The following is a 20,579-nucleotide window of genomic DNA, read 5'->3' on the forward strand; positions in this document are numbered from 1 at the left end:
ACATTACTTCATTACATATTATTGGATTTCTCAATGAATCATTTTTAGTTTAAAAAAAAAAAAAAAGCACACATACAAATAGCATGTTTCCCAGTGATAATTTTATTTCTCAAACCAAACCACAACATTTTACATTTACTGCAAAATATAGAATATGACAAAGAAAATTATAGATCTGAACATTTGAGATGTTAGAGTAACATTAAAAAAAAACACATGAATAATTTTAAGGAAATTTGCATTCTTAATAAGGTTACAGAATAAGAATAATCCAGATGATTCTTTACTATATAACGTCTTTGAATACAAATATATTTTGCATGTTGTTGATTGCCATCGTGCATCGTGTCTTTTTAGAGCCAAATGGCGCTGAAGTTTGTTTTGGGGTTTTTGTGATAGATGTCCGATAGTAGATAAAGTTTCTTTTTTCTTGGGTTGGATTGTGTGAGGGTTCTCCTGGTGTGCTGTTAGAGGAGGTGAGCCTCAGGAACAGCTGAAAAGGAGAGCCATGTAATGGCAGGAGGCGTTTGTAGAATTTGACTGCTCTTTTTGATATCCTAATTAAGGGTGTTTTCAAATAAAGTCCTTTTTAATGAACCGAACTCAGTCCTCTTGAAGTGCACCAAAAAGTGGACAAACAGAAAAGGGACTCAGTTCTTTTTGTGTTCACATTGTCAGTTCATTTAAAAGAGGACTCAGTTCTCTTTCTGGTCAACTTCAGCTCTGATGGGGCCTCAGTCCTCTCTCTGTTCACACTATATATATATATATATTGACATAGTTTTGTTTTTACTTTGACGTGGCACTGCAGTGCGGTTATGAAGCCCCGCGCTTTCAGATGAGCTTAAATTGGTGGAAAACCTCAGTGTTTGTGCTGCAGTGTGAAAACACCCTAAATCTATAGCAGTAAGTGGAAATAAGAAATATCAGTTTGTCACTTACAGAGAAAACTACCTTCGTTAAAATGAATTTTCAGACATCTCTATGTTGTGTAGAGAGTGCAAAAAATCTCAGAATTGTGTCTTATTGACTGACTTTTTGACAGTTAGTTTGAAATCTGCCTTTATATACGTGCAGCTCTGGTGATTGTCGAGGTCGCACTGTGATACCAATCAAGTAGCTCAACAAGATCCTGGCTTGTTGTTGGTGTTTGAGGTTTTGAGTTTGAGCTCTGGGTGATGCAGAATAAACATGTTCACCCTGCAGACATTTTGACGTGTTGTAGTAGGTAAAGCACAAGTGTTACTACCTATATCCACCAATCAATCAATTTTATTTATAAAGCCCAATATCACAAATCACAATTTGCCTCACAGGGCTTTACAGCATACGACATCCCTCTGTCCTTTGGACCCTCACAGCTGATCAGGAAAAACTCCCCGGTAGAAACCTCAGGAAGAGCAACTGAGGTGGGATCCCTCTTCCAGGACGGACAGACGTGCAATAGATGTCGTACAGAACAGATCAGCATAATAAATTAACAGTAATCCACATGACACAATGAGACAGAGAGAGAGAGAGAGAGAGAGACACAGAGAGAGAGATGCAGGACAGACGGTAATGACAGTAGCTTACAACAACATTAATTTAAGTAATAATATGACAATAACAATTATGGCTATTGTGGTACAATATGTTGTAATAATGATGGCTAACGAAGTGCTCCAGTGAGATGCAGGATGCAGCTAAATGGAATCCTGTGTTTTTGCTCCCACTGTGACAAGTCAAAATAACTCCTGTGAAAAAGGCCTGTTGTGCTTTGTGGTTTAGAGACACATGATTTCTAAGATATTTTGATGTAAGACGTTTAAAACAGTTATGATCTGACAGTTCTGCTGACTCCATTCTCTTACCCTTTTTACTTTTTATATCTCCCTATTCTTCCTTCTCCCCAGCCCTGACTCACAGCTGAGCAGGAGCTTTGATTTAAAGTTGTTTTTCTCTCTGGAGCTTCCTTCTCATCTTATCTTTATATCTCATCTATAAAATGAAATAAAAAGAAAACAATGAAAAATGTCTGCTTTCATTTCCAACAACCCAAACAGATAAATTCTAACTTCTTTTTCTTGCCCCAAGATATTAACCTCATGACCATAAATGACGAAGAAAAGCATCAAATCTTCAAATCTGGGAAGCTGAAAGCAGAAAATATTTGACTTTTTCATTCATTCATTCATTCATCTTCTAACCTCTTCATCCTCTTGAGGGTCGCGGTGGGGGCTGGAGCCTATCCCAGCTGACATCGGGTGAGAGGCAGGGTTCACCCTGGACAGGTCGCCAGACTATCGCAGGGCTGACACATAGAGACAGACAACCATTCACGCTCACATTCACACCTACGGACAATTTAGAGTTACCAATTAACCTGCATGTCTTTGGACTGTGGGAGGAAGCCGGAGTGCCCGGAGAGAACCCACGCTGACACGGGGAGAACATGCAAACTCCACACAGAAGGGCTCCCACGCCCGGGATCGAACCGGCAACCCTCTTGCTGTGAGGCGAGAGTGCTAACCACCACACCACCGTGCCGCCCCATATTTGACTTTTTCATCTGCAAAATAATTAAAAGGATTAATTCAAAATAGTTGCGACTGATGGATTAATCAGCTAATTGTTGCAGATCTATTCTGACCCATTACATGAAGACTTTAAGGAAAGAAATCCACTTTTCTCTGATGAAACCAAACACAACAATTCAGCCTTAAAGCTCATCCTTTTTGGTCTTCTTCTTCTTCTTCTCTTCCTTGTGGAAGACTTTTCCATCTGGCTGCTTCCTCCAGCTCAGTTTGATGTTGTCACCCAGCCCCTGGTCCTTCAGCTTCTGTTTGAGCTGAGACACAAAACTCCTCATCATTCTCATCACTCACATACACAGATTACATTCTGCATTCTTATTTATATTGGACTCATCTGGAAGCTCTATTTTAGGAGCACTCTGCTTCATATATACTTGTTTTTCCTAAGGTGGTGCCGACCTGTTGGTCTGTTGTAGATTTGTCTTCTCTTGTAAACTCTCTGTCTTTTCTCAGATTGCTGGATTGTATTTGTACAGTTTCCTGCTGCATTTGGTGGCAGATAGTGAAGTTTCTGCTGACTGTTGATTCTTCATTAGTCACACATCAATAAGGCCTGCAGAGTGGCACTAACACACTCTTTACTTCTGCACATATGGATTGGCACAATGCTCAAGTCATGTCCTGTATGTGACCAAAGTATTGTAATGTATATCATGTATATAGCTTCTGAATGTCATTTATTAAATCTTCTTATTTTACTGTATTTATGATTTTAAATAGCTCTTTATCTGTTTCCTCCTCAGTCTGTTTCTTGTACTGCTGCAATGTGGATTTCCTCTCTGGGGATCAATAAAGTTGTATTTTTTTATTTGCTTTTAGAGTCAATTGATTGGTTTTGAATCAAATTAGAAAACATGATTTACCTTCTTCAAGGTGTCCTCCATCACAGCAGGGTCATTCGGATCCAGAGAGGAGTCCTGTGTGTGAAACTTCAGTCTGATCACTTGTTTTGTCGTAGCTGTGGAAACATTTCAGAATTTCATCAGTTTAAACACTAACAGGGAAAATGTGGTAGTTACATCCTCCATCTGTTGCATGTTTTCAGCATTAAGTCGACACAAACTGATCATCTGCAGCTGATCACCACTGCTAAGGATGGAGGAAGACAAACTCCTTGTGAAGTCTGTCGGCCAATGCCAGCAAGGCCAATGGACAAAGTGGGAGGGCATTCTCCCATGGGCCGTGGGGTGGAACAACCTATGAAAGATGCCCCAGGAAAGGTTCAGCTACCTAGTTAGAGCCACGTATGACACCCTTCCTAGCCCATCAAACCTGGCAAGGTGGTATGGCGCAAAGGAGAACTGTGATCTGTGTGGAACAGCCCCAGGAAACCTACGTCACATCCTTTGTGGCTGCTGGACAGCCTTGGCTCAAGGTCGATACAGGTGGCAGCATGACCAGGGGCCTCATGTACAAAGACTTGCGTGGATTTCCTACTGAAACATGACGTACGCTTAAATCGAGAAAATGTCGTACGCAAAAAATCCAAGCACATTTCCTTTTTACATCCCAATCAACGTTGAATTGAGCGCATGTGTTGGAGTACCCGACCCCTCCCCGTCCACGCCTCGATTTAAATATGCAAATCATATTTAAATGGACCCTGCACCTGAGATTCCTCTCTCTCCACCATCAGAAAACTAAAACAAAACAATAAGTAAGATGATAAAAAAGAAAAAATTCACTCAGGAGGGCTGAACGCATCAGGAAGAGGAGAAAGAGGAAAGAGAGCCAGCATTCCGAGTTCCTGAAGAATCCTTACAGAATAGCCAGAAGCCTGCTGGAGGAGAAAAAGAGTGGCACTGCCGGCTCTAGCCACTTTGGTGCCCTAGGCTGGATTAGGTTTTAATAATAGATATTGTTGGTATTCTTGAATGGACTCCTCTTAAAAAAGTCAAATATGTGGCAATATTGCATTCAAATGAAAACTGGGATCTGTGTGCAAGCTACGGTTCCCATTGTTTTCTGTTGCTATGGAGGTTTAGAAATGTTTAAAGGCTTGGCCAACTTATTGACATTGTAAAAATAGACTTCCATAGCCTCCATGTGTGGACAAATGGACAACAACACTCCAGATGTACAGGCCAGGATGAGCTGCATGTGGAAGTGATGTGAATATTGTGATAAGAGTATTTGTGAATATTTGATAGAATTGTAGCAAAAATGTTTGTGGATGTGGCCATATTTACATTAGAAACATGACTGCAGCAGTAACATACAGTTACAGAACTCACCTGATTCAGGCTGTGTCTCACTGGAAGTGGTGAGGTAGTGAGGTGGTGTGCTGAATCCAGCCGTGCTGCTGCTTGTTGTCTGACTTGTAGCTGTATTCAAACATACAGTACATCCATACTGTTACACCACTGCTTTAAGTCTGTTGTGTCATTCTACTTCATATAAAGTGAAGCACTGTACAAATAGACTTTATTTTATTTGACCTACATTTACTGTAATTAGAAACAAGGTTAAACTGGAACATTCAATAGTAATAATAATGACATTATAATTAAGCAATATCACATGAGAGGGAGTGATGTTGTACTGTGATATCGTCACCTGCGGCCTCGTGCCTACAACCGAATCACAGCCGTGACGATATCACAGTACAACATCACTCCCTCTCGTGTGATATTGCTTTTATACAACGGTTCAACAGTTAAATAAGCAAGGCTGATTAAGAAATGTTGAAAAATGAGGACAAAATAGATAATTTAAGCATTTTATTTGTCTTCCGCCAACAAAAATAGTTCCCTCAGGACTCTGCTGTCACCGTTGCTATGTAATGCAGACATGTTGCACCAGGCACTTACTCTTTATACACATTTATCTGCACATTTCTATTAATTATGCAGCCGGTGAAATAAGTCTCTGGTGACTACACGGTGGACTGTGGCTTCACAGGCACAGCCGACTCTGCCTTCTGATCTGACAGTATGTTGCTTTTCTCCAAGTCATTGAGCTCCGCTGATGAAACACTGACAAACCTGGATGTGTGCTCAGATGGATTCAGCTTTTCCTCTCCCTCATCTTTCTCTGATGACCATTCATAGTTCAATTCAAAACTTATTTTAGGAAATAAATCCATATTTTTGGCTGTTTGACAGTGGATGAATTAATTAGCCTACAACGCAACTGCTGACCTAACTGACACTAACCGTCAGTTTTGATTTGATTGTTGATTGCAATCAGCTGTGAGGCGGAGTGATACATACACAGTGAAATGACTGTGATGTTGTACTCCAATATCGTCACGGTTTTACTGTCTCTCGACCAATCAGATTGCAGGGCCGGAACTAACTGTTGTATAATAATAATATTAATAACAGCAACAAAAATAATGATAAAAATGACAACATAGCAGTGTATCAGAGACCACAAATAATTGGCTAAACTTATATTCTTCATTGTAAAAATAGACTTCCATAGCCTCCATGTGTGGACAAATGGACAACAACACTCCAGATGTACAGGCCAGGATGAGCTGCATGTGGAAGTGATGTGAATATTGTGATAAGAGTATTTGTGAATATTTGATAGAACTGTAGCAAAAATGTTTGTGGATGTGGCCATATTTACATTAGAAACATGACTGCAGCAGTAACATACAGTTACAGAACTCACCTGATTCAGGCTGTGTCTCACTGGAAGTGGTGAGGTAGTGAGGTGGTGTGCTGAATCCAGCCGTGCTGCTGCTTGTTGTCTGACTTGTAGCTGTATTCAAACATACAGTACATCCATACTGTTACACCACTGCTTTAAGTCTGTTGTGTCATTCTACTTCATATAAAGTGAAGCACTGTACAAATAGACTTTATTTTATTTGACCTACATTTACTGTAATTAGAAACAAGGTTAAACTGGAACATTCAATAGTACTAATAATGACATTATAATAATAATATTAATATCAACAACAAAAATAATGATAAAAATGACAACATAGCAGTGTATCAGAGACCACAAATAATTGGCTAAACTTATATTCTTCAGCACTAAGCAGCCAGTAGTTAACCAGATAGAAACAGCAATAAACCAGCTCAGCAGCTTAACTCAATCCTTGGCAGCGATCACATCATTATCCACAGTAGCATTATTAGGCAACTTTGCTTTATTTCAACTTTGCAAGCTGCTAGCTCGTACAAATGAAAAGTCAAACAGCATTTTTTAATGTTATAAAAGACGAAATACTTCGATATTGGGACCTCCGCCTCCTCTTTCCTCTGCTTTCTGTATGTGGCACCTGAGGGCTTGGAGGTCTTTTCATGATGATAACTCAGTAATTTGACAAATTATGACCTCTTGTTGTTTGTCAGTCACAACCGCTACGTACCTGAGATGCGCACAGATAACTCGTCCCACCCCCCTCTCCCACAGTGACGTGACTGAGCACGATGCAGAACAGGTTCAGGGCCAGGTCAAATAATGACAAATAACAGGGGGGTTGTTGTTGTTTACTTTGTCTTTATTTGTTTTTGTTTTTTCAAGACAGAGTATGAGGAAAGGGCACCAGTCGGGGCTGTAAATTATTATTAGAATTTATTTTATTTTATTTATTCTATTTTTTTTTTTTTTTTTGAGGGCTTGCAGCTGAGCCCCTGCCAGCATGTGATGCCCCAGGCGACTGCCTATATGGCCTATGCCAAGAGCCGGCCCTGCACTTTGGTCATGGCCAAAGAAGATCTGGAAGACCATGTGAGGAGGCAGATTTCAGACACAGAAAGGCATCTCCCTCTAGGGTCCCTGGGCTATGTTCCCCAACCACCAGTCCCAACAGAAGAGTTTGAAGTGGTACCACCTAAGTTGAGTGAAGTGGAGGATGTCTTAAGGAAAGCAAGGTCTAGCTCCGCCCCCAAGCCAAATGGCATTCCATACAAGCTCTACAAGAGATGCCCCCAAGTCCTGAAAGAGCTATGGAAACTAATGAGGATGATCTGGAAACAACAGAGAGTTCCCACAGAGTGGCGTAGAGCTGTGGCCACCTTGATTCCAAAAGAGCAGGAGTCATCTACTATTGGACAGTTCAGAAGCATCGCACTGCTGAATGTAGAAGGCAAGATCTTTTTTGCAATTATTGTGAAGAGAATGACCAAGTTCCTGCTGCAAAGCAACTATATCGACACAAGCTGCCAGAAAGCGGGAGTCCCTGGCTTCTCAGGTTGCTCAGAACATGCAACGATAATCTGGGACCAGATTCAATACGCCAAGAGAGTCAAGAAGGACCTCCATGTGATATGGCTTGACCTGGAGAACGCATATGGATCGGTTCCACATCAGCTGATATGCTTCGCCCTGGACTTCTTCCATGTGTCTGTAGATGTCAAGAAAATAAAGAATATAAAAATATAAAGAAAGACTAGAGTCAGGTGAAAGCAACAGAGAACATGACTGCATCATCAACGGGAATAAAAAGTGAAATGCAAAATGAGATATTAGAGGTCCATAGTGCGCAAGTCCGAAAGGGGGAGCCGGCCCAGGTATTCCTCTGCTTCCAGCGGGGTCGTGAATACGCGCACGTCGGGGCCAGATCCAATTTTCAGAGTGGCGGGGTAGAGCAGGTATGCTCCAGCTCCCTTTTCACAGGCGATATTCATCGCCCTGGAGAATGCGCGGCATCTTTTCGCGGTGTAATCCGAGATGTCTGTGGCGAAGCAGAGCGTACAGTTGTCCACCGTGGGAGGGTGCTTCCTCGCTTCGCGGAGGATGGCCTGACATGTGGAGAACCGGAGACAGCAGAAGATGAAGGTCCGTGGCCGCTCCACCTCCTCCCGGCTGGGACCGTGACCAATCCTGTGGGCACGCTCAAACTCCGACCTCGCACTCCCCAAGGTGGGGAACCATCTTGGTATCATCCCCTCTAGGTACTGCACTGGCGCGTCCTCCTCCATGAGCTCAGATAGGCCATAAACCCACACATTGCAATGCCTGTTTCTGTATGGCAATCTTTCTCTCAAAGTTCAGCAGCCTGTGCTGCGTTTTGTAAAGGGTGGCCGAGACATTTTTGGTATCACCCTTCATGGCACTTAGCTCCCCCTCCGCCGAGCCCATTCTTGTGGACAATGACACTAGCTCAGATTGCACCGCTTCTCGCTTGCTAGCTATTAGCTGCGTGCTATCCTCCAGTTCCTCTCACAGTAGCATTCTCACTACTTCAGCAATGGACTTAAAGTCCTCTTCTTTGAGCGTCTTTGTTGCTTTCCCTTTCGTATCAGGCATCCTGGTGACCTATCAAGCACTAAACTGAAAAATATAACTGCAGGTTTGGCGTGTAATGATAGTTTTAAACAAAAAACAGGTTGTCGCTGGGGAGCTCTTCCATCACACACCCATCTCGCTCGCATGGTCACTGGAAGTGCGTCTTCTCAACTTGACAAGTTTCTATCCTGGGCCAGGATGAAGATAAAATCTGCCAAGTCCCGCAGCCTCTCAATGCGCAAGGGTAAACATCTAGACACAATCTCCTTCCAAGCAGCCAGAGAGAGAACCAATTGCGAGCCTGGGCAGAGAGTATACAGCTGATCTCACAGACAGGTACATGGCGGACACCATCACAAACCAACTGAAGCAGGGCCTGAAGAGGATTGACCAGAGCTATCTTCCCGGCAAATACAAAGTCTGGTGTTACCAGTTCACACTTTACCAACGCCTGATGTGGCCACTAAAGATGAGTGAAATAACATCAACAACAGTGGAAAAACTGGATGCCAAAGCCAACAAATACATCCGGAAGTGGAGAAATGCCCTGCAGCTACCACTGAAGAGCATTGCAACTGGGTACAGGCTGGAGAAGACTAGGCTGGTGCTGGAACTCAGTCAAGTGACCACTTGGTCAGGACCAGTGTTGTGCTAGTTACTGAAAAATAGTAACTAGTTACCGTTACTAGTTACTTTATTAAAAAGTAACTCAGTTAGTAACTCAGTTACTTAAAACAAAAACTAATGCGTTACTGAGAAAAGTAACTTTTTAGTTACTTCCCCCCCGAAAAAAAACTCGACTTAGGACTCTCGTCTTGGCCCGCCATCACGCCATGACCTTGACGCACGTGCACTAGTGTCATCTATACTCTAAGTACGTCCTGGCTGTACATGACTGAGTGGGGGCGCTAGAGGGCGCTAGGTGGTTTTCTTTTTTGCAGTGTAGTTATTCTAAGCAGCAAAGAAGACAACGTTGCTAAGAGGGATCGTGTTTTGGGAAACTCAGCCCTGCAGCCCAAAACATTTCCTAACTGTATTGGCTCGTAGCTACATCGCCTAAGCGACAGCAGATGGAGCTTAACCAAGGGGCTGTTAGACTACAACTTGAGAAACCAATTGAACGGTATAGGAAACATGCAACTGTCTTCTACAGTGGAGTCACTCGCTGTCAGGCAGCTAAACGTTTTACAACTACAGTACTTGGGTACAAATATGGAAATGAACTAAAGAGAACATTTGAAGAGCTACAGGATGATGTCGAGTCTGTCGCCCACCGCAGACATTGTCTGTCCATAAAAAAAGCTTCCTCGGGATAACAACGGATATCACGTCACTGGATATAGCCTAACGTTACTGGGACTAAAAATCTACAGAAGCGCTACCGCTTAATTTACAGTACTGTGGTGAGGCCAGCAGGTTGACAGTGACTTCAGAGATGGTGAGAGACGTGTTTCATTAAGATGCTCTGCTAAGAATTGTTCATATATCTCTATCTGACTTGACTGTCTGACTCTATCTTTTATTGTTTAGGGCTAAAATGTTTTAGTGAAAAGGAACTTCAGTTTGTGAAGGAATGCTGCATGCTGCGCGCCATTTTAAAACCTGGCCAAAAATAACGGAGTAACGCACCGTTTGGTAATGGTAACTGAGTTACTGAATTTAAAAACGAATGCATTAGAGTATTAGTTACTGCCAAAACTACAGACGTTACTGTAACGCATTACTAATAACGCGTTACTGCCCAAACTGGTCAGGACTGCCGGAGCTATGATCCCGAACAGGCAGAGCTTGGAAGGCAGAAGACTGTGCGGACGATGCCATCTCCAGACTCAAACATCAACAGCTAGCTGGAATAACCGAACAAGGAAGACATGGCCTGGGCTGGGGAGAGCCACAGAAGTTTTGGTCCAAAGCATCGGCAAAAGACCGGAAGGCCATGGTGGTCACAGAAGTGCCAATGGACAAAGTGGGAGGGCATTCTCCCAAGGGCAGTGGGGTGGAACAACCTATGGAAGATGCCCCAGGCAAGGCTCAGCTAGCTAGTCAGAGCCACATACGACACCCTTCCTAGCCCATCAAACCTGATGAGATGGTATGGCGCAGAGGAGAACTGTGATCTGTGTGGAACAGCCCCAGGAAACCTACGTCACATCCTTTGTGGCTGCCGGACAGCCTTGGCTCAAGGTCAATACAGGTGGTGGCATGACCAGGTCTTAAGGAAGCTGGCAGAACACGCAGAGAGCATGGGAGTTCTGGCAAGCGGAAGACCCAAATCCCAGCAGAAGCAGCGTGTCCAGTTTGTCACAGCGGGACAATCTGTGAAGAACTGCCCCCAGGAGAGAACATCAGTCCTGGCCCCTGGAGGTACCTGGTCAATGAAAGCAGACCTCGACAGGCAGCTACAGTTCCACACCGACATCACCATCACCACATGGAGGCCCGACATCGTCCTGTGGTCGGTGGCTGAGAAGCGTGTCTTGCTGGTTGAATTGACAGTTCCATGGGAACAGGGCATCCAGGAAGCATACAAGAGGAAAAAGCTGCGGTACTCTGACCTGGTGGCTGAATGCCAGGAGAAAGGCTGGAGAGCAACAACCTATCCAGTGGAAGTCGGCTGTCGTGGCTTTGCAAGCCTCTCAACCAAACGCTTCCTAAGGGACACTGGCTTCACGGCAGGAAAAATCAAGAACATCCTGAAAGAACTCGCTGAAGAAGCAGAAAAGGGAAGTTTCTGGCTATGGCTGCGAAGGAAGGACAAGAACTGGGGAAACTGAGAACCCACTCAGGACAAACCTGACCATCAAGTGCCAGCTGCAGGGAGCGGCAGGGAGACGTCCCTGACTGCTGCCCCACCATCCTGAGATGTTCAGGGCCCAGTATTTCAAAGTGATCTGATAGGATTATCCTGGCCGGATTGGATTAAATCCTGATCTGATCTGAAAACTGGGTATTTCAATTCTGAGGTTCAGGATTCAGATCTGGTAATCCAATCCTCCCTTTAATCCAGATAAAGGCTGCATTTGGGTATTTCAAAAGTTAAGGCAGAGATCTGCATCGATTTGATACCAAATTTCAGGATTATTTGGATCCCACCTCAGAGGTGGATTTGACAAAGCCTCAGCTCCACTTCTCCTAGATATTGTTACTCAAGATGTTCATTACACTTAATCTAAATTAGTGTTTTAGTTGTGAGTAATTTCAAGCATAGAAAAATATAGTTTGCCCATACTTCCTGAAACTGCTGTAAATAAGAGGAACAAATACAGACCTATTTCTCAACGTCTAGTTTCACCTAACATTGTAACCTGTTTGTACCAAAACATCCAACATATGTTTGTGGTCAGACAAAGGCAGGGAAATGTAATGCAAAGCAAATTTATTTGTATAGCACATTCTTTTCTTTACACAGATTGCAAGAAACAACACAGGGATTAAAATAATATGCACATGGACAACAACTCAGTCCTCTGACACTTCTGAATGAACCGCATAATTCATACTAGCACTGTGTATTTTTCCTAGTTCCTAGTTTTTAAAAGTCTGCTGTGTTGGCAATAACATAACAATAAACTCTAAACAGGTTGGTGTTTAAAGAGTTCATGTATGACGTACTTAGATTAATTCCCTTTTAAATTAAACCATAGACCGCAAAATACTTCAACAAAGCCAGCTACCTCGCTAGCCTGCTAGCTACTTAACATGCAAGTCAATGGAGCCGCATTAACTACCGTTAGCATGACCTCGGCTCAATTAGAGATCGGTACGCCCACGTTTTAAGTAGGTGACAATTCAAATAGCTGGCTCACATCAGATGGTGGGTGGCCTTCGTATGGTCTTAAAAACGTGACACATTAGATAACGGTAAATTTACATTTTGATGTGAAAGCTGTGCTACCAACTGCTCCTTTTGTAAAGTAGTCCGCCATGTTTCAGATCCGGGGTCGTGAGATTTGGAAATCAGTATCCAGTCAGATTGGGATCAAAGTGATCCACCCTGCCAGTGTTTTGTAATACCCAGATAAAGTCAGCAGGATCACCTTGATCCCTGACTGAGAAAAGGACGATTTCATTATCCGGATTATTCTGATCCAGATTACAAGTTTTGAAATACTGGGCCCTGGTGATCAAAGGTGCGAAACATGAGTGAAGGATGGCTCCCAGCTGAAGACCCTGCAGTTGGTACACAAGCACTGGCTGAAGAGGGTCCGACAGAAGTGCCACACAGGTCCCAACACCTACCTGTCATTGTTCACCATCAGGTATGCAAGCTTGGCTCAGGGAGAAGGACGTCCCTGCCATGTAGATCCCGCGGCTACAGACCCTGCACCTGGGTCCTAGGCGCTAGCGGAGGTACGACAGGCAGGAATGCCGAACAGGTACCAACACTAATCCTGTCAACATACTAACTTTACAAACAACTCCATAAAAATGATCAGCATCATGAGGGTTAAAATTTATTGTCCAGAACCTGATGTTTTGTATTTTCTCATTTGATGCTTAAGTAAGTACAATTCTAGATACTATAGTTTACCACTTACGTCGACTGTAGCAAATGAATGCTCTCCTGACGTCACAGGGCCAGTCCTCCCATTGTCCAGAGTTTCCAAAACTTGCAGCCACACAATACTCAGTCCCTTCAACGTTATTTGGTTCCATCTGACTCCAGGGCCTAAATGAGGAGCTACTTCCATCCGACCACTTCCAGGAGTCTCTGAAGAGGCCGATCCAGACAAGTTCTCCTGCAGGTATCAGCTCCTGTACCTTCTGGTTCTCTGTCATGTTCCTCACACTGGTCAGGTCTGTGTAGTTTACTCTGCAGTGGCTCTGGGCCTCAGTCCATGTCATGGATTTGGTGATGAGGATAAATGTCACATCCGACCCTGAAAATAGAGCACAGTGAGGCGCTGTGTAGAGGCACCGTAACATACAGCCTCCCATCCGTGTCGCTCTGATGTAGTACTAATCTGTCAGATTTGGGTTCACCAACTGCCCGGTGTGAGAACAGACACAAAATTCATGACATCTTAGTCAACTTTTAGTCACTATGTTTTCTATATGTTTTTAATCTTAAACTAATCCATTGAGGCTGATTCATGTATCAGAAATAAGAATCAAGATGACAGGTTGTATAAAAATTCCATTTTGACTTTTTTCCCTACAACTCCAAATCATTTCTACACACTCACAAACTGTTATTTCTCCAGCAGTGTTTGATTTACGAGCACACACTTACTGATCATCATCTGAAAAGCTTAACATCTCTCTATTTATGCTCTCAACAAATAACTAATGTGAGCCAACTAGGATTTGTCCCCAGGTTCATTGTAAACTCTGACTTATCCATGTGACTGTTAAGAAGCAGAAACATAACTTGTTTCTTCATGTGCAACATGTTAGTCTGGAGGTTTAAACTGGTGTCCTCTCACAGAGTTGGTGATTCAAACTAAACTTTCATCTCTGTCAGAGAAAACTGATCTGAGTTCAGACTGTTTACTTACAGCACAGCTACACTCACAGATAACTGAGCCTCCTACCTGCCTGTCAAACACCATCAACCCACAAACCTTCTCCAGTCTGGACTGAATGGAGTCCTGCGGGGATCAACAGATGCAAAGTCCAGCAGCAGGTGGCTTCTTGTTCTGCTGCCATTCAGCAGCTAACACACGCATTTGTAGATCATTACAAGTACAGCTGATCTCGGCTGTCAGTGTCTGATAGTCTGCCACCAACACTCTCGTCGCATCAGCGAAAATGAAACACAGATTTTGTCTTAGTTTTTTTTATCAAGATCTATTTTTAGCCCGTCATTGTCTCATTCTTGTCATGGAAAAAAGGTTGTCGATTAAAAAAAAAATGTCAAAAACTTTGACTTTTTTTTTTTTTTTAATCGACAACCTGTCAACGAAAGTAACACTGCACAGGCCTACTTTGTTGTTTAGAGGGTAGATTGGTTGGTTTATTATTTTATTAATTCAGAAAAAACAGTATTTTTCAAATTTGTGTAATTATTTGTTGAATGTGATGATTATTTATTTTAAGAAACTCTCTGGTGCTGGTGGACGGAAACCTCCCGGCAGGGTGCACTTTGCATGCGCACATTTTTTTCATGTGGAGGGAAAAAAAAAAAAAGTGAAAGGGATGCCTTTTTGTTCCACATGAGCACCTGCTCTGCAACATGTCTGTGCACTGCACTGTTTATTAAGCAGTATGTAATATCAATAAACTAATGAAAATGTCGAAATAAAAATGTGAAACATTATCATCTTAGCAAATGAAATCAGTGAATAACGGTATTTCTAAACCATCTCTCCACATATCTGTAAAATCTACAAAAATTAAACAAATACATTATATTTTTCTCAGATATATGTTTATATAACACACACACACACACACACACACACAGTGTTCACGTGAACATACAAGTGTGCAGTCTGTCCATATCAGCCCTCTGTGATGTCATCAGGAGACACACTGAGCTGTTTTACTGTTTCCATTTGTTCTGTCTTATTCTCAGCCTGTCAGTCACCTTTAAAGCACTTTGAACTGCTCTCACCTGTATGAAAGGTGCTACAAATAAAGTTGGTTTGATGGATTGACTGATACTACAGAGGCCCAAATAATGAAAACAAAGAGGCAAAGAGAAGCAGAGAAGGAAAACTTCACTAGTTCATATTCTCACCTCTGACATATGAGCAGACGACCTTATAGCGGCTATTACAAGGGACGTCGTTCCATAGTCCATCCTCATACATCACTGTGCAGTGTTCGTTACTCTCGTAACTGTCTGGTTGTGTATTCCCCCAGTGTCTGAACTCTGTCTCCCCGTCTTTGTAGAAACTTGTGTCTGACAGTGACCACCTCCAGCTGTTAATGTCATCGTACAGTCCAATCCAGGCTAGCTAAAAGCAATATTTGACAGTGAGATAAAGAATTAGAGCTCGCTCTAGCTTTTGTTCAAGGCAACATTTTTACATAAACTTGCCATTAACAGTCTTGATGCTGCCTGTCAGTCTGATCCTCCACCACTTTATTACAGGATTTTACAGCTGAGAGATTCAATGTGTAAAACTCTTAAAGGACAGGTTCACAAAATTGAAGTCTGTCTTCAAACAACATTCAGGAGCTCATATGAACAGTGAAACAAGTGTTGCCTCCTGTAATCATTCCTGCTGTTCATACTGGACATGAAGAGATCTCCTGCTAATGCACTTTCAGTGTAACTGATGTTGTAGCAACTTGAAATATAATAACAGCCCATAATGAAATGATTTAAATGTAATAATCAGCACATAATGTAAGAAAAACATTAGCACATAACATGATAACAGTTTTGTAATAACACTGGTGTCGTGAAATTAGAAGAGTTTCTTTGCTCTAAGAAAACAAGGAGAGTACTCTTTGTTTTTTGAAATTATTACACCATACACTGAACTAATTACAGGTACATTATTCAACATATAGTATAATACTATAATAGTTTTCCTATAATGTAATATCTTACTACATTATGCACAAAACTGTTCTTATGTTAAGCCCTCAGGATTGTCTTACATTACACAGATGCAGCCACTTCCAGTTTCCGTTTGTCCCGTGGTAGAGCCCTGACCGATCCCTGACAGGTCTCTGTCGTCACCTGGCCGGGCTCATAGCTAGAGAAAATATGTAGAGAATACAGGGCCGACTGGTAACGCCCCTAGGTTTAATTTGTAGAAACCAGTTGCAATGGTCTGTCTATCCACCAGGAGGAGCAGTGAGTGTGGAAGCTGAAGCAGTTTACTGCGCCTCTTTTTACTGAGAGAGCTTCCCACACAGAGCATATTTAATGATTATCAGGGTACCATATCATAGGTCATAAATATTATGCTTCAGCGTTTTGTTATTTATGGAGACTGGGAGGTGACATGCATATGTTATTTATTTAAAAACACACATGCGCTTTCTAATTTATTACTATTTCTTTGTGTAGTTGTTTCATTAATTTGCACAATTTGCGCACGTTTTATGTGCGCCTGGCTGTCACTCCCACGGGCTGCAACAGGAGGACAGATTACATCTGTTTTTGCCTGCGCATGCCTGCGAGGTAAACAGTGAGATAACAGGTACCTTCGTTACCTTCTCCCTCTTCCTCTGCTGTGTGTGTCATACTGGTCGACCTGCTAACTGGTATGTAGCTTCCTGCATTCCCAATTGTTGTATGCACATGCGAAATTTATAGATAATAAATTTATCGGGTCCTCAGATCCCTCTGCCAATGGTGCGTGAGTGACGTCAGCACCAGCTGACCGGGTTTGCGGCCAGGGTTTAAAGGGACACATCACCACCAGCTACGGGGGACCGCTGCTGCTTTGTTTTCTGTTTTTGCTTTCTGCTTTCCACTGCTGCTTTTTCTTTTTGTTGCTTTTTGCTGCTTCTTTTGCGGCTGCTTTTGGATCGCTGTTTCTCACAGCTGCTGCTTTTCACCGCGGCTGCTTAGCTTTTGTTGTTTGATTTCCTTTTTTGCTTTAACCTGTTTTGTCTACTCGTTTTGGTTGATCTGCCTGCGTTGTACGCCTTGGTATTATGTTTTACCGACCATTTAACTCAATTTTAACGAAGTTCGACTGGGGAGTGGGGTTAAACCCTTTTTGTGGTGGATTGGTTTTGTTTTCTTGGTTACTGTATTCAGTTCCCTCTGCCTGTTGTCTGATTTCCCTAATTTCTTTGGCTTTGATATTTTGTTTGGGCAGAGGATTAATTTTTTTCAGTGTTTGTCTTTTCTTTATTTGGCGGTTGGCAGTTTGTGTTTTTGTTTAGTTTATGATTTATATTGCCTGCCAATGGCCTGTTTTGTTTAGGATATTTCTGTTTATTGAATTGTGTTGGTGTGACCCCACTAATTTCCCCTCGTTTCCCTTTAGTTGCTGAGGTCCGGTGGTGGTGGTGGTGACCTGGTGGCGGGGTCCCCCCCCCCCCCCCCCTTTTCGTGTGCTGTGCTCCCCTGGGTTCTGGGTCTCCTCACTGTGTGCTTGTGTAACTCTCACAAGTGTCTGGGTGCTTATATTTTTGGTTGGGGTTTCTCCACACCATCAATAGCCTCTTCACCCCGGTAAGCCTCAGCCCTAGTTTAGTCCCCCATTTATTTGCCCCTGTGTAACTGGTGTTTTATCGTTTTAAATTGTCTTTTTGTAATAAAGCATATGCCTTTTTTAAAAACAAGGAATCGTGTCATATCTGCTTTGAGTAAAACGAACTTGCGTGTCTTAAGGTGCACTTGGTGTAAAAGTAATTCCTGGGGCGAAATTCCCCAGGTGGCGTTGTTGGCAACAATATAGTTGAAGTGTACAATTTAACCAGATTGACTGAAGACCCTCTTATACCGCACCATCCCCCCCGTATCGCCACAAAACAATAAGTTGCGAAGACAGTAAAGCCTCCACTAAAATAGCATTTTAAGTCTTGTGTGTGATTTATCCTTCAGGGATTTATACTTCGGGATTTATTCAGGTTTCATATGAGAAGAGGGAAAGATCGCCGGCTGTCAGGCTAATCAGTACAATGTAAAATGCCATAGGCTTGTGCTAATAACGTTAGCATGTCGTATTGTTAAAAAAATGTGTTTAGTACACGACAGTTGTTTTGTCAGTGAACCTTGGGAGTTGTTATGGAGCCAAATTATGTGCCGTTACATGTTGCTGTTGTCCCTGGTTTTATATGAGAAGAAGAAAAGATCGCTAGCTGCTAGGCTAATATAGACAATGTAAAATGCCACAGGCTTGTGCTTATTATATTAGCATGTTGTATTTGTGGGGAAAATGTGTCTAGATAAAGACAAGTGTTTGTCTGTGAGTGCTGCGAGTTATAGTGAAGCTGATTTGTGTACTTGTTTTTATTGAAGAAACGAAAAACAAGACTGAGAAGAGAACAGTAATAGTTGTGCACACAAGCAGGGTCGTCAGGTCCGTTTTTTATACTTGTGAAATTTTGATCCATAACTGCAAAATATTTTCATGATTGTGCAAATCTTTTTCATTTGTTCAGAAAATGTCATGCACACCTGCGGATCTCTGTATGGATTCAAAATTTAAATGTATTTGTTTGGATATTTTTTACATATTCACAGATTTGAATGCATTCATACAAAACTTTTTCACGCAGTTACAAAACATTTCCACACGGTTCCAGTACATACGAAACAGATTTGATTCCATAGTATGTTCCATAAGGTGCTTCTAGTGTTAAATGGGTTTGTAGCAAATTCTGAATTAGTTAAGAATTTGTCACAGGCAGTTTTCAAAGTTGATAAAGTTTGCCCTAACTTAACTCAAAAGGAGCGCACAGGAAATAAAGTGTTTATCTTTGAAGGTGAGGTAGCCTCCACACATCATTAACATTACCATGAACCGTTTCTTCTTACTGAATGTGTGACTGTGCGATCTGAACAGCTCTCCAGCCCACACACACTCACACACATCATCACACTGAGTGAACTGTAGGACTTTTGATGCAAACATTCAACAACACATCGTCACTGTCGATGTCTGAACTACCACATAAAAGTGACATTTTACAATTCTTCACATTATAAACTAAAAAAATGATTGTCTCTTAATTAATGTTAATGTATGCTGATTACATTTTGAGCTTTTATTACATTTAAAGTGTTATTATTAGTTATTATTGTGATTACCATTATTGTTATTATTATTATTATTATCATTTTGAGCTGCTACAGCTGGGGAACAAACTTCATCTGTCTGTGGAGATCTTCCAAAGTTAGAGTCTTCCTCCTTTTGTTACCATCCCTCCACTGCAGCTCAACAGGGAAACACTGTCTGCTCAAACACCATGAGGGAAGTTTATACTAAAAACACTTTATACTTCTACTCTACTACATTTTACAGGAGATATTTACTATAATTACTATGTAGGATCAGATTTGAATACTTTCAAACCACCTGTCACTGACACACTTATCAAAATGACCTTGAAATGAAAGGCAGAAAAAAGTGCACTAACGTTGTTGTATCCATCTGAGTAGACCATTCTGCTTGTATCTGCCATGTTGTCCAGGGTCGTCATGTCCTCCATGTTGTCGACAGTAGCCAGGTCTGTGTATTTCTCTCTGCAGTAACTTTGTGCTTCAGTCCAGTTCTTCAGGTCATAAACAACATGGTACTGACGTTCAGCATGTGATGAGACAGCACACAGCCCTGTAGTGACACACATGCATAGTGATCAGATTCAGACTACAGATAACTTTTTATATCTCTTTACGTTGTCACGTTACATTTCAATGTTTGCCCAAGGTCTTACCATGTCACTGTTGTGAAATAAAACAAGTGTGTCTGTGTGTCAGAGCGGCATCAAGACATTTGCGTCATAAATTGATGCAGAAAACTTCTCCAGAAAAAAGGAAATTAAGTGTTTGATGCTGAAAAGGGCCCACACCCCCTCACTTAGTATGTGTCCCCACCCATGTTCAGACGAACATGTCTGACTGTATGACTGTGAGGATATTGAAATAAATAGTCTCAATAAATATGAGTAAAAGATGTGCTGCTGTGTGTAATTTAAGGGGTGCCCTCAAACACTGAAATATAACTGACTTTGTTAAGAAGAGGGTTATGATAGTTTAATAAATCATGTTTACACTCTCTAAGCATTCATTTCTATGGGCTGTTCCACAGTGGTACAGTGTTGTCTGAGGGAAACGTTCAGACATTAGTATTGTATTCAATTTAATTACAATTCTAAACAGTAAGACTTTAAAAACATTTCTTATCACAGTTCTGTGTTGCGTTAAGGTAACGTACCCATAAGTGTAAGCCT

At 42.0% G+C, this 20,579-nt stretch overlaps 1 protein-coding gene across 1 annotated transcript in view; it reads right to left on the reverse strand.

Annotated features, from left to right (window-relative positions):
• Positions 1 to 96: 96 nt before the first annotated feature.
• The window catches only part of LOC125892356 (macrophage mannose receptor 1-like), a 58,107-nt gene continuing 37,624 nt past the window's right edge, over positions 97 to 20,579 (reverse strand). Inside the window, exons 12-18 of the mRNA XM_049582328.1 lie at positions 19,767 to 19,960; positions 15,451 to 15,670; positions 13,307 to 13,648; positions 6,198 to 6,287; positions 4,811 to 4,900; positions 3,440 to 3,534; positions 97 to 2,830 (exon numbers count right to left, since the gene is read on the reverse strand). Of these exons, the coding sequence (XP_049438285.1) occupies positions 2,702 to 2,830; positions 3,440 to 3,534; positions 4,811 to 4,900; positions 6,198 to 6,287; positions 13,307 to 13,648; positions 15,451 to 15,670; positions 19,767 to 19,960 (1,160 nt within the window). The 3' untranslated portion in view covers positions 97 to 2,701. The remainder of the gene's footprint in view (positions 2,831 to 3,439; positions 3,535 to 4,810; positions 4,901 to 6,197; positions 6,288 to 13,306; positions 13,649 to 15,450; positions 15,671 to 19,766; positions 19,961 to 20,579) is intronic.

The sequence above is a fragment of the Epinephelus fuscoguttatus genome, linkage group LG7 (genome assembly GCF_011397635.1).
Source record: "Epinephelus fuscoguttatus linkage group LG7, E.fuscoguttatus.final_Chr_v1".
Taxonomy (NCBI): Eukaryota; Metazoa; Chordata; class Actinopteri; order Perciformes; family Serranidae; genus Epinephelus; species Epinephelus fuscoguttatus.